Below are 17,177 nucleotides of genomic sequence, written 5' to 3'. Positions count from 1 at the left end.
CTATTAAGAGACACCTGTTCCCACACACTCCTTTGGGGCTGGAGCTGGTTCATAGCCCACAGAAGAAAGGGGGCCCTAGGCCCAGGTTCCACTGCTATTCCATATTTACACCTGTTTCAAAGAAAGGTGATCCAGCAGAATGCAGAAATTATCAAACAATATCGTTAATATCACACACCAGTAAAATTTTGCTGAAGGTCATTCAAAATCAGTTGCAGCTGTACTTTGACAGGGAGCTGCCAGAAATTCAGGCCGGATTCAGAAAAGGACATGGAAGAAGGGATGTCGTTGCTGATGTCAGATGGATCCTGGCTGAAAGCAGAGAGTACCAGGATGTTTACCTGTGTTTTATTGACTATGCAAAGGCAATCGACTGTGTGGACCATAACAAACTATGGATAACATTGTGAAGAATGGGAATTCCCGAACACATAATTGTGCTCATGAGGAACCTGTACTTAGACCAAGAGGCAGCCATTTGAACAGAACAAGGGGATACTGCGTGGTTTAAAGTCAGAAAAGGGGCGCATCAGAGCTGTATCTATTTACCATACTTGTTCAATCTGTGGACTAAACAGATAATCCGAGAAGCAGGACTATATGAAGAAGAACAGGGCATCAGGATTGGAAGAAGACTTATTAACAACCTGTGATATGCAGATGACACAACTTTGCTTGCTGAGAGTGAAGAGGACCTGAAGCACTTACTGATGAAGATCAAAGACCACAGCCTTCAGTAGAGGTTGCATCTCAACATAAAAATCCTTACAACTGGATCAATAAGCAATATCAGAATAAACGGAGAAAAGATTGAGGTTGTTGCGGGTTTCATTTTACTTGAATCCACGATCAATACCTATGGAAGCAGCCGTCAAGAAATCAAAAGACACATTGCATTTGGCAAATCTGCAAAAGACTTCTTTAAAGTGTTAAAAAGCAAAGATGTCACCTTGAGGACTAAGGTGTGCTTGACCCAAACCACAGTGTTTTCAATCGCCTCATATGCATGGGAAAGCTGGACAATGAACAAGGAAGACTGAGGAAGAATTGATGCCTTTGAATTATGGTATTGGAGAAGATATTGAATATACCATGGACTGCCAGACTAAAGAACAAACCTGTCTTGGAAGAAATACAGCCAGAGTGCTCCTTAGAAGCAAGGATAGCAAGACATTGTTTCACATACTTTAGACATGTTATCATGAGGGACCAGTCCCTGAAGAAGGACATTATACAGGTAGAGGGGCAGCGAAAAAGGGGAAGACCCTCGAGAAGATGGATTGACACAATGGCTGCAACAATGGGCTTAAGCATAACAACGATTGTGAAGACGGCGCAGGACCCGGCAGTGTTTCCTTCCGATGTACATAGAGTCGCTAGGAGTTGACTCCCCGGCGACTAAGGACAGGCCAAGGTACCGAGCTGACGGGGAGCGCGGTGCTGCGGTCCTGGAACCACCCGAGCGCGCGCGAAAGGCCGCCGCGGAAGGGGCGCTGGCGCCCTCTGGCTCGCGTGGCCCCGGGAGAGCGGCAGGGCAGACGAAATCAACGGTCCCTCCACCCGGACTGGGAGTTCCTTGGGGTATGGTTACAGGGCAGCCAACTCTGAGTGCGGCCTTTTGGGGGCTCTGCTCCGCGCTGGGCGGGAGGCCGGCCAGGACACTCCCAGCCCAACCTCCCTTCGAGGGTCGTGCCTTGAACTCAGGCTCCAGATACAACGACCCTGAGAGAAACTGTGTTGGTAGCGGGGTGTACCCCACTGTCTGGGAAGCCGGAGAGCCCACCGATTCCACGCAGAATGGCGGCAGGGAGAGGGCGAGTGGGACGCAGCACTACCAAATGGTCGCCCTCTGCGGGGTTCCCTTGCGGCTTCGGGAGAGGACTAGGCGGGGCGAGAAGGGCCGGGGCGGGGCCGTGAGCCCAGGGTCCCTTTCGTTTTCCACCAGAGCCGCCGAACTTCCGCGTTCATGAGAGGACGCCTTCCAGACGCGCCCTTTTCCCCCTGAGCCCGAGCCTCCAGGCTCGCGCAACACAGCATCTCAGCCACACGCACCGGCCGCGCAATATGGCCTTAACTTCAGTGGCTCCCCTGCAGCTCCCACAGACGCACGGACAAATCGACTCGTACGCTAGAAGCGAATGAGCTGCCGGGGTGCCCTGTGGCCCGCGCGCCATGCAATCCCCGCCCGACTGGCCCCCGGCGCCCGGCTCTCTACGGCCCTCGCCCTTCCCGCACCCCGTGCTGCACGCCCTCCACGGCCTGGCCCGCGCGCTGCTGTTCCCAGCCTACTGGGCCCTGGACCAGCTGCTGGGCTACTGGGCGCCGGCGACACGCTCCGGCGCCCTGGGGAGGCTGAGCGCGGCGGCTGGCGCGGGGGCGGCGCTGCTCCTGTTACTCATCAGCCTGCCCCTGGCGCTGCCGGGTCTGCTGCTCTGGCTGCCGCTACAGGCCTGGCGCCGCCCCTTCTGCTACCAGCCTCCCCCGCAGTCCTGGGCGCCACCAGCGCCCTGGCGCCCGCACTTTGAGCCGGCGCGCTGCTTCGGCTTCCTCAGCGCCAACCTCTGCCTTCTGCCCGACGGGCTGGCGCGCTTCAGCAACCTGCCGCACAGCCAGCGGCGAGCCCAGGCCGTGGGCGCCGCGCTGCTCGCCGGCCTGAGGTCCTCGCGCTACGGAGCCACGGACTGCAGCCCGCCGCCATCCGGCACGCCGCGTGGTGTGCTGGCGGCCGCGGTACCTGCAGGCCTGGACTTCGTGTGCCTGCAGGAGGTGTTTGACCTGCGAGCTGCACGCCTCCTCGTGCGCCGCCTGGCGCCCAACCTGGGCCCAGTGTTGTACGATGTGGGCGCGCTCGGCCTACGGATGGGGCCGCATCTCAAGCTTCTGGGCAGCGGGCTGCTGCTGGCCTCGCGCTTCCCGCTGCTGCGCGCCGCCTTCCGCTCCTTCCCCAATGGGCGCCGCGAGGATGCGCTGGCCTCCAAAGGGCTGCTGTCGGCACAGGTACAGGACCTCCGGGCTGCCGCGCGCCCTGGCGGGGGAGGTGGCGAGTGTGGGGTCAGACGGATGAGGGGAGCTGGGATGTCCGTGGTGTTGCAGGCGCAGCTGGGCAACCTGGACGGGCGCCGCATCGTGGGCTTCCTGCATTGTACGCACTTGCACGCGCCGAGCGGTGAGCCGGCCCACTCCCACTCCGTGGCGGCTGCGGGTCCCAACGCTGACCTGCACCTCCTCAACCCCTTCCCGTTGGTTCACCACCCAAGGCGCTGCAAGTCCCGAAGAGTGCCTGGGTGGGTCCACGGTCCAGGACCCGGCCGGGAGAGGCGTCCACGATGTGGATCCATACCCGGGGCTAAGCCCTCTCTCCCGGCAGATGATGGGCCCGTGCGCTGCAAGCAGCTGGGGCTGCTGCTGGACTGGGCTGAGCAGTTTGAGACCGAGAGCCGACAGGGTGGTGAGGAGGTGGCCTTCAGCGTGCTCCTAGGAGACCTGAACTTCGACAACTGCTCGCAAGGTAGGGGAGGGGGAAGGGGAGGGGGAAGGGGAGGGGGAGGGGAAGGGCGGGACTAGATGGGGGCCAACCCGGCGGCTCACTGAGAGCCCACCTGTCTGCAGGGGACTCCCGTGAGCAGAAGCACCAGCTCTTCAGCCGTTTCCAGGATCCCTGCCGGCTGGGCGTGCGCCGGGAGCAGCCCTGGGCCCTGGGTACGACCCTGGAAGGCGGCGGGCCTGGGGAGGAGCCAAAGGCCTGGCTCGTGCTGAAAGGAGCCTCCCTCTTTTGCCTCTAGGGACATTGCTGAGCACCCCGGTGCTCCACCAGTCAGAAGCTAGCTCCCCGGAGATGCTTCGCAGGTAAATGGCAGGCCGGGGGCCAGATACCACCGGCGGGGGGCGGGGGGGCACTCTGGCCTTGGTAACACCATCCCTCCCCCAGAGCCCTGGAGCAGGAAGAGGGGCGCCGCCTGTACTTGGCTGGCCATCCCCGCGTAAGCTGCCCCGCTGAGCCCTGGCGGGGCCGGCGCCTGGACTATATCTTGTACCGCGGAGTACCTGGGGCCCCGCTGAGCCCGGTGAGTCCCAGAACTGGGGGGAGAGGGGGACAAACCAGCGGAGGGGCGTTCTCTTCAACCTCACTCCCTCCCCAGGAGGTGGAACAGGTAACCTTCAGCACTGCCCTGGCGGGACTAACAGACCACTTGGTCGTCGGCCTGCGACTCCGAGTGTCAGCACCCTTGTGACCCGGGAACGTACAGACCGACAGTCGCGCGGGGTTGCAAAGATTGACGCTTAAGCCTATCAGGGGCCTCCGCCCCCCAGGATGGGCGGCTCCAGAGATCTTTATTGGGGGCCTCACACGGCCTCTTGGGCCCGGCGGTACTCGTACACGCTGCCGCGCTCGGGGAAGGCCAGGGCCTGCGGGGGCGATCCCGGGGCCGGGGCAGGGTCCTCGGGGTCTCCATAGCCACCCCCGCCAGGGGTATGGAGGCAGAACACGTCCTGTGAAGCAAAGGGGCAGCTCAGCACGGCGCCTACTCCACCGCCTCCAGCTGCACCCACCTCCCCAGCCGCCTGGACCTCAGCCCGGGGCCCGGGGCCCTTTTCCTCTGAAGCCAAAAGAAACTCGAGCTTTGGTAATTTCTGTAACTCTGTTGGCTTTCCATGGGGAGGGAGCTGGGCGGACCGGAGCACTTACCCCAGGGTTCACCGACACCGACGTCTTCCCGCCCAAGTTCACGGTGCGGCCATCCTTGCGAATCAGCAGGTTGAGGCCGCAGGCTCCCGGCTCGCCTCCTGCAGGGAGAGACATGTGGGGGCGGTTGGGCTGCAGGGTGGGGGCATCAGGGCGGGCTGAGGCAGAGCAGCAGAAGTCCAGCGGGGTGGGAAGGGGCCGGGCCGGGGGCGGGAGACCTGGCGGGACGCGGCGCTGCTCACCGTGGAGGCCGTAGGGCCGGAAGGCGCGGCGCTCGGTCAGCACCGACAGCAGCGCCTCCTCGCGGAAAAGCAGCTCACGGATGACGCCGTCGCCGCCCCGGAAGCGGCCGCGGCCCCCGGAGCCAGGCCTCAGCTCGAAGCGGCGCAAGATGACCGGGTACCTGCGCGGGCGGGGACGCTGAGCGGAGCGCCGCGCAGGCGGGGCGGGGCTGAGCGCAACCCCACCCCGGGCGCAGGCCCCGCCCTGCCCCGCCCCCGGGCCCTCACCGGCTCTCCAGGATCTCCGGGTCTGTGATGCGCGTGTTGGTCATGTGGCTGTGCACGCCGCTGCGCCCATGCCAGCCGGGGCCCGCGCCTGCGCCGCCTGCCACAGTCTCGTAGTAGCCCATGTGGGCATTGCCCAACGTCACGTTGTTCATGCAGCCCTGGGACAGGCAAGGAGCTGCGGGCTGCCCACCAGCAGGCCCCGCCCCCAGACCACGGCCACGCCCAGCAGGCCACGGCCATGCCCAGCAGGCCACGCCCCCGGCTCCACCCAGCAGGCCCCTCCTCGCTCGCAGCCCCGCCCGGCAGGCCCGCCCCCAGACCGCGGCCCCGCCCAGCAGGCCCCATCCCCAGACCACAGCCCCGCCCAGCAGGCCCCGCCCCGGTCACAGCCCCACCCAAGACGTCCTGCCCCCAGACCGCAGCCCCCCAGCAGGCACCGCCCCCGGGGGGGGGGAGCCCAGCCTCAGAAGGCCCCGCCCCGTCACACCTGTGAGGCGGCGCAGGCCCCAAAGGCCCCCAGTATGACATCCACCACGCGCTGCGAAGTGAGTACGTTGCCACCAACCACAGCTGCCTCTGGGGACGGGTCCAGAATGGACCCTCGCGGAATCACTAGGCGCACTGGCGCCAGGCAGCCCTGGGGAGCACCGCACTTAGGGGCGAGCGGGGTGGCCCCAATCTCAGAGTTAAGAAAGACATGCCCCCCAGCACCCTGGGGTCAGTCTCCAGCTGGGATGGCCCCACCCCCAACCCCCGTACCCATGCACCCTGGGTGACACACGTACCTGGTTAAGCGGGATGTCTCGGCCCACCAGACAGCGCAAACAGTAGATGAGGGCTGACAGCGTGATGGCCCGTGGAGCGTTGAGGTTGCCAAACACCTCGGGCCCGGTACCGCTGAAGTCAAACACCGCACTGCCCTGTGAGGATGGGGACAGTGAGCAGCTGGAACCCACGCCCAATGGCCCTGTGTGGGCGCCTCCCTGTGGCCTGACCTGACCCAAATTAATCTGCACCCGGAGCCGGATGGGGGAGCCGTCGTCCATGTGGTCCTCAGCAGACACCTCCAGGGGCAGACCCCGGGCCTGCCTGGAGGTCCCAAAGGCCCGAAGCATGTCCCGCACTGCCAGCTCAGCATTTGCCTGGCAGGGAGAGGGCCCAGGCCAGAATGCCACCTCCAGTGAGGGCCAGGCACCCCCCCATGCCCCCACCCCTGCCCCAGGGACCCACCTGGATGTGGCCCATGTAGGCCTGCACCACGTCCAGCCCATACTGCCCAATGAGCTCCCCCACCAGCTGAATGCCCTTCTGGTTGGCTGCCACCTGGGCGCGGAGATCCGATAGGTTGTCATGGAGGTTCCGGGTCCCACTGCAGCCTGGGATCTTTCCTGGTGCCCGCAGTGCCTCAGTCACCGCTGGGTGGACAAGGAGTCGCCACTGAGCCACCCTCTAGCACCCCCAGGCCACCTGGTGCCTTGTTCCCTGCCCCTGCACCGTACCGGGGCACTGTGCCCCCATCTTGGCCCTTTACTGGTTCCCTGCTGCCCCCCTCTGTGCCCCTTCAACCCCCAGCCTCCACCTCAACCCTCTGCTATACCTTCTCCCTCCCATCCCCCAGCACCCATGTGCCCTAGGCCTGGGCAGGCAGCTCCACCTCTGACTTTACAGGAGCCAGAGGCCTAGAAGGGGGTGGGCTAGTTCCTCCGCAAACTCCCCTCCCCCTTTCCATCCCTCCTGCTTCCCTCCCACTTGGCCCAACTCTTCTTGCCCTCTCTGGGCCTCCCTCTCCTCTTCAACTCTCCCCTCAGCCCTTCCGTTTTGACAATGGCATCAACAGGGTTGTCTCTACTACCCCGCCCACCTCTCCACTCCTAGGAAGTTTCCCAGGCCCCCCCTCCAAAAAAAGGCTGGGGACAAGGTCTCCATCCCTGGCAAACGGGCACAGCTTCCCCGACCCCAGAAGATCACTGCCCTGGGAAAGCTCAAGACTGGGGCAGGTCCTCTCCAAGCCTCCCTGGCATGTGCCTGCATGCATCTCTGACAACATCCAGCCCAGGAGACAGGCACAGAGCACGTGGGACAAGGCAGTGGCCAGGCCTGATTTGCCCCATTTGTATCCTTGACACCCAGACAGCCCATGGCTTGGCTACCCCTGCCCACTCAGGGATGACTCCCTGGGCTCCTGGTCCCCTGTGGCCTCAGCCCAGCTCAGTAGTTCCTGCTGCCCCCACCCCACTGCCACTGAACTGCCAACTTCCCTGAAGCCTGCTCTGTGCCCCATCAGTGCCAGACCTCCATTTCCCAACAGCCCAACCCAACCCCTCCCCCTCTCCCCCAAGTCCCGTCAAATACCACCTGCAGCCTCCATACCAGCTACCCCCCAACTGCTGCCCTGTTCAAGGCTCAGCACCATCCAGGGTGACTGCAGCCACCCCATCCCACTATCCCCGCGCAGCCTCTAGGCCGCCCTCATGGCAGGCAGGGGTTCTTCCCGGTGCCTGGACACACCACAGTATGTCCTGCTTCAGCTTTATAGCTGCCCCACCACAAGAGGGCTCGGGCCTGGGCCAGGAAAGCTCTCTGGGGCCTGCAGCCCTTCATCTCCCCACTGCTCCTCTGCAGCCCCCAGTTTAGGGCACAGGTACCAGAAGCACTACCCGCACCCCCTTCTGCACCCTACTCCAAGTCTCCTGGGCCATCCATCTCACCACACTGTGGGGTCACAGCCTGTCTCTGCCCCCTCGAGGGCAGGCCTAGGCTGATGGGTGCATCCCAGCATCTGTCCACCTGGCCTGCCCCACTCGCAGCCCCTCCCACTCACCCTCCTCCTGGAAGACGCCCCCCTGGACGAGTTTGAAAGATAAGAAGACAGCACCCTCCTGCTGCAGCATGGTGGAGTGGGGGGGCATGGAGCCTGGTGTGATGCCTCCGATGTCTGCATGGTGCCCGCGGCTGGCCACGTAGAACACAGGCCGTGTCTGGCCTGGCCAGAACACCTGGTGGGTGGAGAGGATGTTTAGCTGCATTGGCGGCCCCAGCCCCCAGATGGCAGGATGGGCTCTCACCGGTGTGATGACGGTCAGGTCTGGCAGGTGGCTGCCCCCCGCACTGGGGTGGTTGCTCAGCAGCACGTCTCCAGGGTGGAGGTCAGTCCCCAAGTGCTGGATCTGAAACCAGAAGACAGGATGGAGCAGAAAGACAGGGGAGCCAGCTGGCAGGGGAGGGGGCAGGAGGGGAAGGGGGAGGCCGCCAAACCTGGAACTGCACAGTCTCCTGCATGGCACCCAGGTGCACTGGGATGTGGGGGGCGTTGGAGACCAACCCCCCGTCGGGCCCGAAGAGAGCACAGGAGAAGTCCAGCCGCTCCTTGATGTTGGTGGAGATGGCCGTGCGCTGCAGGATGCGGCCCATCTGCTCTGGGGGCACAGAGGGACCAGATGCCCACCGGCCCGCACCCCACCACAGGCCACGACCCTGAGGAGCAGAACCCAGCAGCATTTCCGTACACTGGTGCACGAGGCAGCGGGTGTGTCCACCTGGCCGCTGTGAGGTGCGGCCCTAGATGTGGTGGCCCCTGGGATGTGCTGGAGGTGGGACTTGGGACCCCTGGAGCCAGCCCGCCCCCAGCCTGATGGCCCCATGTCACCTCTTCATGCTCACTGTCACCTGGACACCTCCCAGTAGGCCCCACAAGACCTCACCCAGACCCTGAGGCCAGAAAAACTAGACGGTGCCCAGCTACCACTACCGACTGCTCTGACTGGAATCACAACGGAGGATCCCAGACAGAGCAGGAGAAAAATATAAAGCAAAAAATCAAAGTTGCAAAAAAGATCAGACTTACTAGTCTAACAAAAAAAAAAAAGTCTGACAGAGACTGGAAAAACCCCCAAGACTATAACTCTTCTGATCTGGAACTGAAGCCATTCTCAGAGACCACCTTCCAGCCAAACAACAAACACGCCCATAAGATAAACAATAACACCCAAGAGGAACGCGCTCCTTAGAACAACCAGTATTACGAGATCAAAAAGGCAATATTTCCCCAAAAGCAAAGATGAGAAAGCAGGGAGGGGTAGAAAATCAGGAAAAAAGAAAACAGGGAACCCAGGGTAGAAACGGGGAGAGTGCTGACACATTGTGGGGAATGAAGCCAAAGCCATGAAATATTTATGTACGAACTATCAAACAGAAATCTAATTTGTTCTGTAAACTTTCACCTAAGGGACAATAAAAATTTTTTTAAAGACCTTACTGTTGGCATCTCTAGGGTATTTCTCTGACACTGGGCATGTGGCACCTCTGAGCAGTTTCTGTTAACCCGGTACTGCCCAACATCCTTCCTCAAGCGCGGTAACATTTTAATTAAAAGGTTAACGAGCTTCAGTAGTATTTTTGAGCTGATATTACGGTGACGTTATCTAAGAAGAGTGTCAGATGTTTGGACAGAGACACAATCTCAGTGTTTGCCATAGGCGCCATTTTCTGTAGGTAAGTACCAGGTTAAAAAAAAAACTGCCCAGTGGCCCCACACGTCCAGGGTCTGGTGTAGTACCTGCCATACCTGCCAACCCTAGTTATGCTCTGGCCCAGACCAAACACCTCTGCCCAAGTACATCAACTCCTCCCCCCACACACCCTACCCTGAGCTCCCAGAAGAACCTGGATCCAAGGCACCAAGCCCCTCCTACCCTCTACTCTGTACAGGTGAGCTCACTGAGCCTAGTTCCCATAAGGGTAGGGAGGGAAAAACCAAACCAAAAACCAAACCCATTGCTGTCGAGTTGATGCTGATTCATGGTGACCCTACAGTACAAAGCAAAACTGCCCCACGGGGTTTCCCAGGCTGTAATCTTTATAGAAGCAGACTGCCACATTTTTCTCCCAAGGGGCTGCTATGGGTTCGAACCGCAGAACTTTTGGTTAGTGCCTGAGTGGCTAACCACTGCACCACCAAGGCTCCTTGTAGGGAGGGATGGCCATCCCCAAATTGCAAGGCTGCTGGTAAGAGGAGGACACCCAGCCTCCCCGAGGCCACCCCAGGGCCACGCTGCCTGCCCTGTCGCCAGGTGGATTCTCAGTCATTCTTGCTGTGCACACTCCTGCTAGCCCACCCCATGTGACTGGAGCCAGCGCCCACCTCTGCCTGACATACCGACCACGGCCCACCCTGTGCTCCCACGCCTCAAGGAGAACTGGCTCTGCCCCCAGAGCCAGGGCTGTGGTGGGGGACACTCACCCGCGATGCTCATGAAGCGGTGTGAGAAGATGGACAGCTGGATAGGGTCGAGCCGGGCACCCACTGTGCTGGGGGCCTCAGCCCCGACGGAAATCCGGATGTCCCCTGTCTCTGTCACCTCTGCCTGGCAGCCTGGCTCTACCAGGATAGTGCTGGGGATGGGGGGACATAGAGGGGCTGAAAGGGCCAGGCCAGACTACCCCCCAACCATGGGCCCCACAGCCCCAGGCTAAGGGACACCCAACTATGGGACCCCCCTCCCCAGAAGCCCTCAGCCCTGAAGCCTTGGGCCAGAGAGCCGCCTGCCACGGCCCCACAGCTCATCCACCCCCAGTAGCTTTGGCCCCAGACCTCCCCTCCACGGCCTCCACCTGGCCAAGCCTCAGCCCACCTGTTGCTGTCGATGATGAGGCAGGGCCCCTGGAGCTTGTGCCCATAGCCCAGCTCTCCCAACAGGTACACAGGGGTCTCCTGGTAGCCCCCCTCAAAGTAGCACTGGGTCATCTGTGGAGAATGTGGGGTGAGCATGGCTCCTAGGCTCGGCACCCTCCCTCAGGTCTCTCAACAGGGCTCGCTCTCCCTGTCCACACCTATCCCTGTGCCCTGGACAGGACCACCAACCTTGTCCACTCGGGGAGGCCCGGTCTGGGCTTTGGGGTTGTCCTCAAGACGAAGGCCACTGCGGCCGGTGCCCCTCACTCGCACGTCATCCACCACAACGGGCCGCTCAGGGATGACGAAGCCGAATTCCCTCATGTACCTGCAGGACCACCAGTGCCAAGGGAGGGTCAGGGCAGGCTGCCAGGGGCCTGCAGGCCACCCTGCCATGCTCCCCAGGACACGGAGCCCACATACCTCTCAACAAAGGCTGCCCCAAAATCGCCAGAGCAGGGAGAACGGACAGTGGCCGGGTGCTGGTGGGCAGAGACCATCAGGGCACAGTCAGTGCCCTGGTAGCGCAGGTGTAGGAAGTTCTCAGTGCTGATCTGGGACCTGTGGGTGGGCAGGCTGGCAGAGCGCTCACGCAGGGAGCCCCTGCTCCCTGACCCTGCCCGGGGCCCTGCCTCCTTCAATGCTACCTGCTTCCCTACCTATGAAGGGGGTGGGTAAACCCATCTGGGGGGCAGCTGGGGAGGTATGAGCCCTCGGCCAGCCCGGCCTCTGAGACCCTGACCGCTGTGCCCACCTGGGGAAGCCCTGGGCCCGCAGGACGTCCACACACTGCTCCTCCAGGCGGCTCAGCCTCTGGTCCAGCTGCACGAAAGTCTCGGGGGCATACGGCAGGGAGCAGGGCTCCTGGGCCTCGTGTACCACATCTGCCAGGGCCAGCCCTAGCGCCGACAGCAGCCCGCTGTGCCTGTGGAGAGGGGGGTCACCACGACGACAGGCAGGATCCTATGGCTGCTCCCACCCCAGAATCCATGCGCACTCCCAGGCACACCTGTGGATGTGCACGGTGTCCATGCCCAGGGCCCGGGCGATAGCACAGGCATGCTGCCCACCAGCTCCCCCGAAGCAGGCCAGCACGTGAGCTGAGGGGTCGTGGCCTCGAGCCTGCAGGCCAAAAGGGGTTAGTGGCCTCTGCTACCCCACGTGGCTGGCCCCCCAGCCCCTCGCCCATCAGACTGCCCCAGTGGAGTGAGAGGAGTACCTGTGTGAGCGCACGGATAGGCCGGCACATGGCCTCATTGGCCACGCGCACGAACCCCATGGCCACCTCTTCCAGGCTCAGTGGAGAGGCTGGGCAGGGCCCATTTGCCAGGAAGCTGTTGATCTCGGTGGCCACAGCCTCCAGGGCCTTGCGGGAGGCCTCGGGGGACAGTGGTTGGTTCTCTCCTGGTCCAAAGATGCAGGGGAAGGAGGCAGGCAGCAGGCGACCCAGGACCAGGTTGGCATCCGTCACTGTCACAGGGCCCCCTGGAGGTGGGCATGGGGTGAGCTTGGGGGCTGGAGGTGGGGGTGGGCAGCAGGGCAGGGGCTAAAGGGTGGGTGCCCACAGGCCCGGGGCAGCATGGACAGGGTGGAGCCTAGTAAAGCAGATATCAGCTCTTACCTTTTCGGTAGCAGGCAGGGCCGGGGTGGGCTCCAGCAGACTCAGGCCCAACCACAAAGAGGCCCGACCTTGGAAGTAGAGGGAACTGGGATTGGAAGTGGGGAAAGGGAGGGGCGAGGGATTCCAGCCAGGTGGTGGGAGGGCTGACCTGAAAAAGAGGCGGGAGCCCCCACCAGCTGCCACCGTGTTGATGTCCAGCTGGGGGGCCTGGAGGGTGATGCCAGCTGTGCTAGCCTCAAAGACATGTTCAAACTCTCCAGCATAGCGGCTCACATCAGTGGACGTGCCTGGTGGAGAAGGGGTGGGGGTTACCCGCAGCCCCGATGCCCAGCCTCCCATGACCCCAGCCTGTGGTCCTCATACCTCCCATGTCAAAGCCGATGACTGGCTGGCCACCCTCTGCCCGATAGGTAGTGGCTGAGTAGCCAACCACACCTCCTGCAGGGCCCGAGAGCACAGCACGAGAGCCGCTGAAGGTGTCCATGGGCGCCAGTCCGCCATCGGAGCGCATAAACAGAACCTGTACGTCCTGGTGGTGATGGGCGGGTGGGCAGTGAGGGGCCAGACCAGGTGCAGGGGGCCACGTGGGCGGGTGGGTAGTGAGGGGCCAGGCCAGGTGCAGGTGGGTGGGTGGGCAGTGAGGGGCTAGGCCAGGTGCAGGGGCCAGGTGGGCAGTGAGGGGCCAGGCCAGGTGCAGGGGGCCAGGTGGGCGGGTGGGCAGTGAGGGGCCAGGCCCAGGGTGGGTGGGCAGTGAGGGGCTGGGCTGGACCTAGGGTGGGTAGACATTGAGGGCCCAGGGTGGGAGGGCAGTGAGGGACCCAGGGTGGGTGAGCAGTGAGGGGCCAGGCCAGGTGCAGGGGGCCAGGTGGGTAGGTGGGCAGTGAAGGGCTGGGCCAGGTGCAGGGAGCCAGGTGGGTGGGTGGGCAGGCCTCACCTTGAGCTGACCCTGGAAGCCGTGGCGGAAGCCCTGCACGTAGCGCTGGATGGTGGGCGTGAGGTAGGCATCGGCGCAGGCAGTGTGGCCCCTTGGCACGATGCGTACCATCGGCATGGCCTCCGAGGACAGTGAGACGTGCGTGAAACCCAGCTCCCGGGCCAGCGCACCCACCTGCTGCTCATGCTGGGCCCACCTAGGATGAGGCACCTGTAGCAATGTACCTACTGCCTACCACCTACCCACTGCCCACTGCGCACACGTGCCAGCCGCCCTCACTCACGTGTACGAGTGCATGAGCACCACGGCCAGGCTGCGGATGCCGCGGGCCAGGAGCCCCTCCAGCTTCCCACGCAGGCCACCCAGGTCCACAGGCTGCTGCACCTCCAACAGATCCCCTGTGCGACCTGCAACAAGTCCGTGACAGTTAGAGGCAGTCATGGCCTGGTGCCCATGTCCACCCCAATGTTGGCCAGCCCCCACCTTTGACAGGTGTGCCGGCGCCTGGCTCCCGGTGATACAGCACCACGCGTTCGTCTACCTCCAGCACCTCCTCGTACAGTACCTCAGGCATGGGCACAGCCTGGGGTAGGGGGGCAGAGGCTGAGGGCAGGCCAGGCCCGGGGAGGGAGCAGAGGCTGAGAGAGGCCAGGCCTGGGGTCTGTGGTGGGGTCCTGGTGGCTGGGGCAGTACAACCCTGGAGCTGTGTCCCAACAGGTCCATGGCCAGGACCAGGAGACAGAAGGGCAGGTGAGCTCCAGGGAGGCCCACCCAGAAAGGGCATCTCATTGCCCTGCCCCACAAGAGCAGCTCCTTCCTGGAACCCGTGTGGAGAGTGGGAGTGGGCGGATGGGGCCACCCCACAACCAAAATCCAGGACAGGATGTGGTAGTAGAAAATAACAGGGTCTCACGTGTCTACCCCCGAGGGCTTGGAGCATGTAGGGTCTCACGAAGAGTGACCACAACCTCTACTCTGCCCATCAGGTGGTGGCTTTGGGCTGACACTGACCCTCCCTAAGACAGCTCTCCCACGAGCCATAGCATGTGCGGGGTGGTGTAAGCCACACAACCCACCTTGGCGTCACGGGACTCACCAGGTCAAAGAGATCCTGGCGGGCCTGGGTGCCAATGTGCAGCAGGTCTCGGAAGCCGTGTGTTACCAGCAATGCCACCCTCTCCCCCCGCCGCTCCAGCAGTGCGTTGGTGGCTACCGTGGTGCCCATGCGGATGCTGGCAATACGGCTAGTGTCCAGCGGCCGGTCCCGGGGCAATAGCACACCCCCCTCCTGGGGGCGGAGGTCAGAGTCAGCCCTCTGGCCCAACCCCCTCCTCCCCAGCCCCCAACTGTGGCCCACCTGCTCCAGGATTCGTCGGATCCCCTCGGTGGGTGCATCTCCATAATTGGCAGGGTCCTCTGAAAGCAGCTTCAAGACCCGCACGTGCCCACCTGGGCACTGGGCGAACACATCGGTGAAGGTGCCCCCTCGGTCAATGGAGAAATGGAAGCGCCCCTCCGGGCTGCCCATGAGGATGGAGCTGGCGTCCAGGAACAACTCCTCCGCGGGTAGCTCTGGGAGAACTGGACAGACAAGGGGGTGGGGCGGCCTGGGTCAGCCACAGGTGGGGGGAACTGACCTCTGAGCAGAGACTCCGCCCCTCCGGGCAGGGCTGGGAGGGGAAAGGAAAAGTATGGAGAGGATGGGGGGCGGGCGGGCTTCAAGTCCAGGAGGAGAAACCCTCGGGTGCGACTCTGGGCGGAGCCAGAGCTGGGCAGGTTGGGGGGCGCACTCATTACCGAAACCCACCTGGACGGAAACCCAGCGCCCAAGCAGGCCTTCCCAAAGTGGAGGCGCCGCTGGGCCCCTGGAATCTCTCGGGCTAGGGCCCTGGGTGCTTCTAGCAGGAGAAGGCTGGAGGGCGGAGAGGGGGGCCGCAGGTGGGATAGCCTGTTCCTACTTAAATCCACCTTCACCCCCCAGGGGCGGGGCCGCGCAGACGACCGAGGGGTGCAGCGAAGTGGGGGGCTTGCCACGGAGGGCGGCAGGCCCCTCCGCTCCGGGAGAGCCCACCTGGCCTGTTGCTCCGGGTCGCTGGTGGTCTCTCGGCTGCGCGCCCTGAGCTCGAGTAGGGGCCTGGGGCTGTGGAAGCGGGCCCGCCCCCTCCTATCCCGCAGGACCGATGCCGGAGCCCGCCCCGCGGGTTACGTCAGCCCGGCCTGCCCCAGCCTCACTGCGCGCCGCGACTTGCCCCAGGACGCCGGCCAGGGCCCTGAGCCCGAGGCTCCACCCCCGCGGCCTGGTTCAAGGGCACCTTGGCCGCTTGGTGTCCGGGGCGCACGCCGCCTCCCCGCCCCATGGACCGACGAGCCCGGACTGCGTCCTGGAGGACAGCGGGGGTGCCCTGCGACGGGCCGGATTGGAGGGGACCGGCTGGGGGAGGGGCGCGCGCCCCAGAACCTCCACTCGTGCGCGCAGGCGCTGTGGGCAGGGGCCCCCAGCCACACCTGCCCTGTCGGTGCCGGCACACCTGCACACACCTTGACGAGCCGGCGGAGGGCGGACCGTCTGGAATGCCGGTGCGCCCACGTGTTCCCCTCAGCTGTACAGTGGGCCAGAGCCGCCCCATAACCTCCCGGGAGCGGCGGTGGGCAGACGGGACAGCAGATGGAGGGGCACAGAAAGAGGGGGCTCGGGAGCGCTGCCGGCAGGATCCTTGCCTCACCCCCAACGGCTCCCCACACCCCTTCACATTTGATAGTGTCATCTCCCCCTCACCTGATCCCCTCTCCGCCCCTCCCACCTCCCTGTTATCCCAACTCCCCACCCCCATCCCAGCCTGGTGGGAACCACCTTTCCCTATCGCAGGATTCCTCAGGAGCCTCCCTCACTCCAGCTAAAATGTGGATTAGATCACCAAACGGTGTACTTGAAGCCCTGAGGCCCTTGTAGCACCGAAATAAACCCACAAGGCTCACCCTGTCTTCCACCAGCAGCCGTTGAGCTCCCTCACTTTCGGCAGACTGGGGGGTCCTGTAGACCCTCCACTCACTTTTCCCTCATCCTGGGTGTCCACCAGCCTGCCAGGCAGTCCCCTAGACTTGCAGAATGAGGAATCCAGGAGACTTGGGCTGGGTCAGCCTGGCTGGAGCAGAAGGCAGGGGACATTGGCAAGCGCAGGCCAAGGCTGGGCTAAGGAGGGTCAGGAGCAGCCCCTGCAGGAGGTCACACCAAGTGAGAATGGGGAGCCAGGCTCTGGGACTGAGGAGCCTGGACAGGTGGACATGGCCTAAGAAGAGGTCCCAGAGAGTGCAGCTGTGGGGCCATGGAGGTCAGCTGAGCCTAGGTCCTCACTCAATGTACCAGGCCAAATGGCCATGTGCAGGGACCCCACCTGCCCCACCCTATGCCCCCAGGCTATCCTCATAGAGCTTTGCTGGCCCTTCAAGTTCACCCAATCTGCCAGAACTGGTGGCCTTAGGCCACAGTGTCCCCTCCGTGAGATAGTGGATTGAAGGACAGACGGGGACGAAAGGGAATGTGGTTTAGAAGCAACTGGCCCCAGTGCCTGGCCCAGGTTGCCACAGGAAAGACAGACCCCGTGGGTTCAGAGCAGCGCTGGCCCCTTCTCTGCTATTTCCAAGGACCCTCAACAGTCGCTGTGGGTGGAGGACTTCAGATGTCACAACAAACAGGGCCATCTGAAGAGAATTTCAGGCCTTACCCACCTTGACTCTGCCTGTGCTTCCAGCCAAGGTCT

At 63.1% G+C, this 17,177-nt stretch overlaps 2 protein-coding genes across 7 annotated transcripts; one reads left to right on the top strand and one right to left on the bottom strand.

The window, feature by feature from the left end:
* The first annotated feature begins 1,752 nt into the window (after nt 1–1,752).
* LOC126058820 (sphingomyelin phosphodiesterase 5-like) lies at nt 1,753–4,232 on the top strand. Of its 2 annotated transcripts, XM_049854129.1 has the most exons (7): nt 1,753–2,997; nt 3,094–3,166; nt 3,368–3,508; nt 3,610–3,699; nt 3,783–3,846; nt 3,929–4,064; nt 4,140–4,232. In XM_049854129.1, the coding sequence occupies exons 1-7, from the start codon at nt 2,173–2,175 to the stop codon at nt 4,230–4,232; spliced, it is 1,422 nt and encodes a 473-aa protein (XP_049710086.1). In that variant the 5' UTR covers nt 1,753–2,172. The 2 variants fall into 2 exon arrangements, with proteins under 2 accessions (XP_049710086.1, XP_049710085.1); XM_049854128.1 differs by having other exon boundaries at nt 3,094–3,508.
* A 90-nt stretch (nt 4,233–4,322) lies between these two features.
* OPLAH (5-oxoprolinase, ATP-hydrolysing) lies at nt 4,323–15,918 on the bottom strand. 5 transcript variants are annotated; one of them, XM_049854125.1, is made up of 27 exons: nt 15,491–15,916; nt 14,777–15,000; nt 14,516–14,707; nt 13,903–14,002; nt 13,703–13,826; nt 13,420–13,615; nt 12,849–13,014; nt 12,634–12,772; nt 12,486–12,553; nt 12,084–12,349; nt 11,874–11,986; nt 11,619–11,789; nt 11,288–11,425; nt 11,054–11,192; nt 10,824–10,936; nt 10,433–10,584; nt 8,449–8,609; nt 8,259–8,360; nt 8,015–8,189; nt 6,424–6,608; nt 6,189–6,335; nt 5,979–6,113; nt 5,681–5,830; nt 5,194–5,351; nt 4,927–5,087; nt 4,688–4,785; nt 4,323–4,491 (listed from the first exon to the last, which is right to left on the bottom strand). In XM_049854125.1, exons 2-27 carry the CDS (start codon nt 14,945–14,947, stop codon nt 4,345–4,347), a joined length of 3,867 nt encoding a protein of 1,288 aa, XP_049710082.1. In that variant the 5' UTR covers nt 14,948–15,000; nt 15,491–15,916; the 3' UTR covers nt 4,323–4,344. The 5 variants fall into 5 exon arrangements, with proteins under 5 accessions (XP_049710082.1, XP_049710083.1, XP_049710080.1 ...); XM_049854126.1 differs by having other exon boundaries at nt 8,015–8,360; nt 12,921–13,014; nt 15,491–15,917; XM_049854123.1 differs by having other exon boundaries at nt 8,015–8,360.
* Between the last annotated feature and the right edge of the window lie 1,259 nt (nt 15,919–17,177).

This window comes from Elephas maximus, chromosome 15 (genome assembly GCF_024166365.1).
Source record: "Elephas maximus indicus isolate mEleMax1 chromosome 15, mEleMax1 primary haplotype, whole genome shotgun sequence".
In the NCBI taxonomy this organism is placed as follows: domain Eukaryota; kingdom Metazoa; phylum Chordata; class Mammalia; order Proboscidea; family Elephantidae; genus Elephas; species Elephas maximus.
The sequence above is the reverse complement of the archived record's forward strand: the minus strand, read 5'-3'. Positions and strand labels throughout refer to the sequence as shown.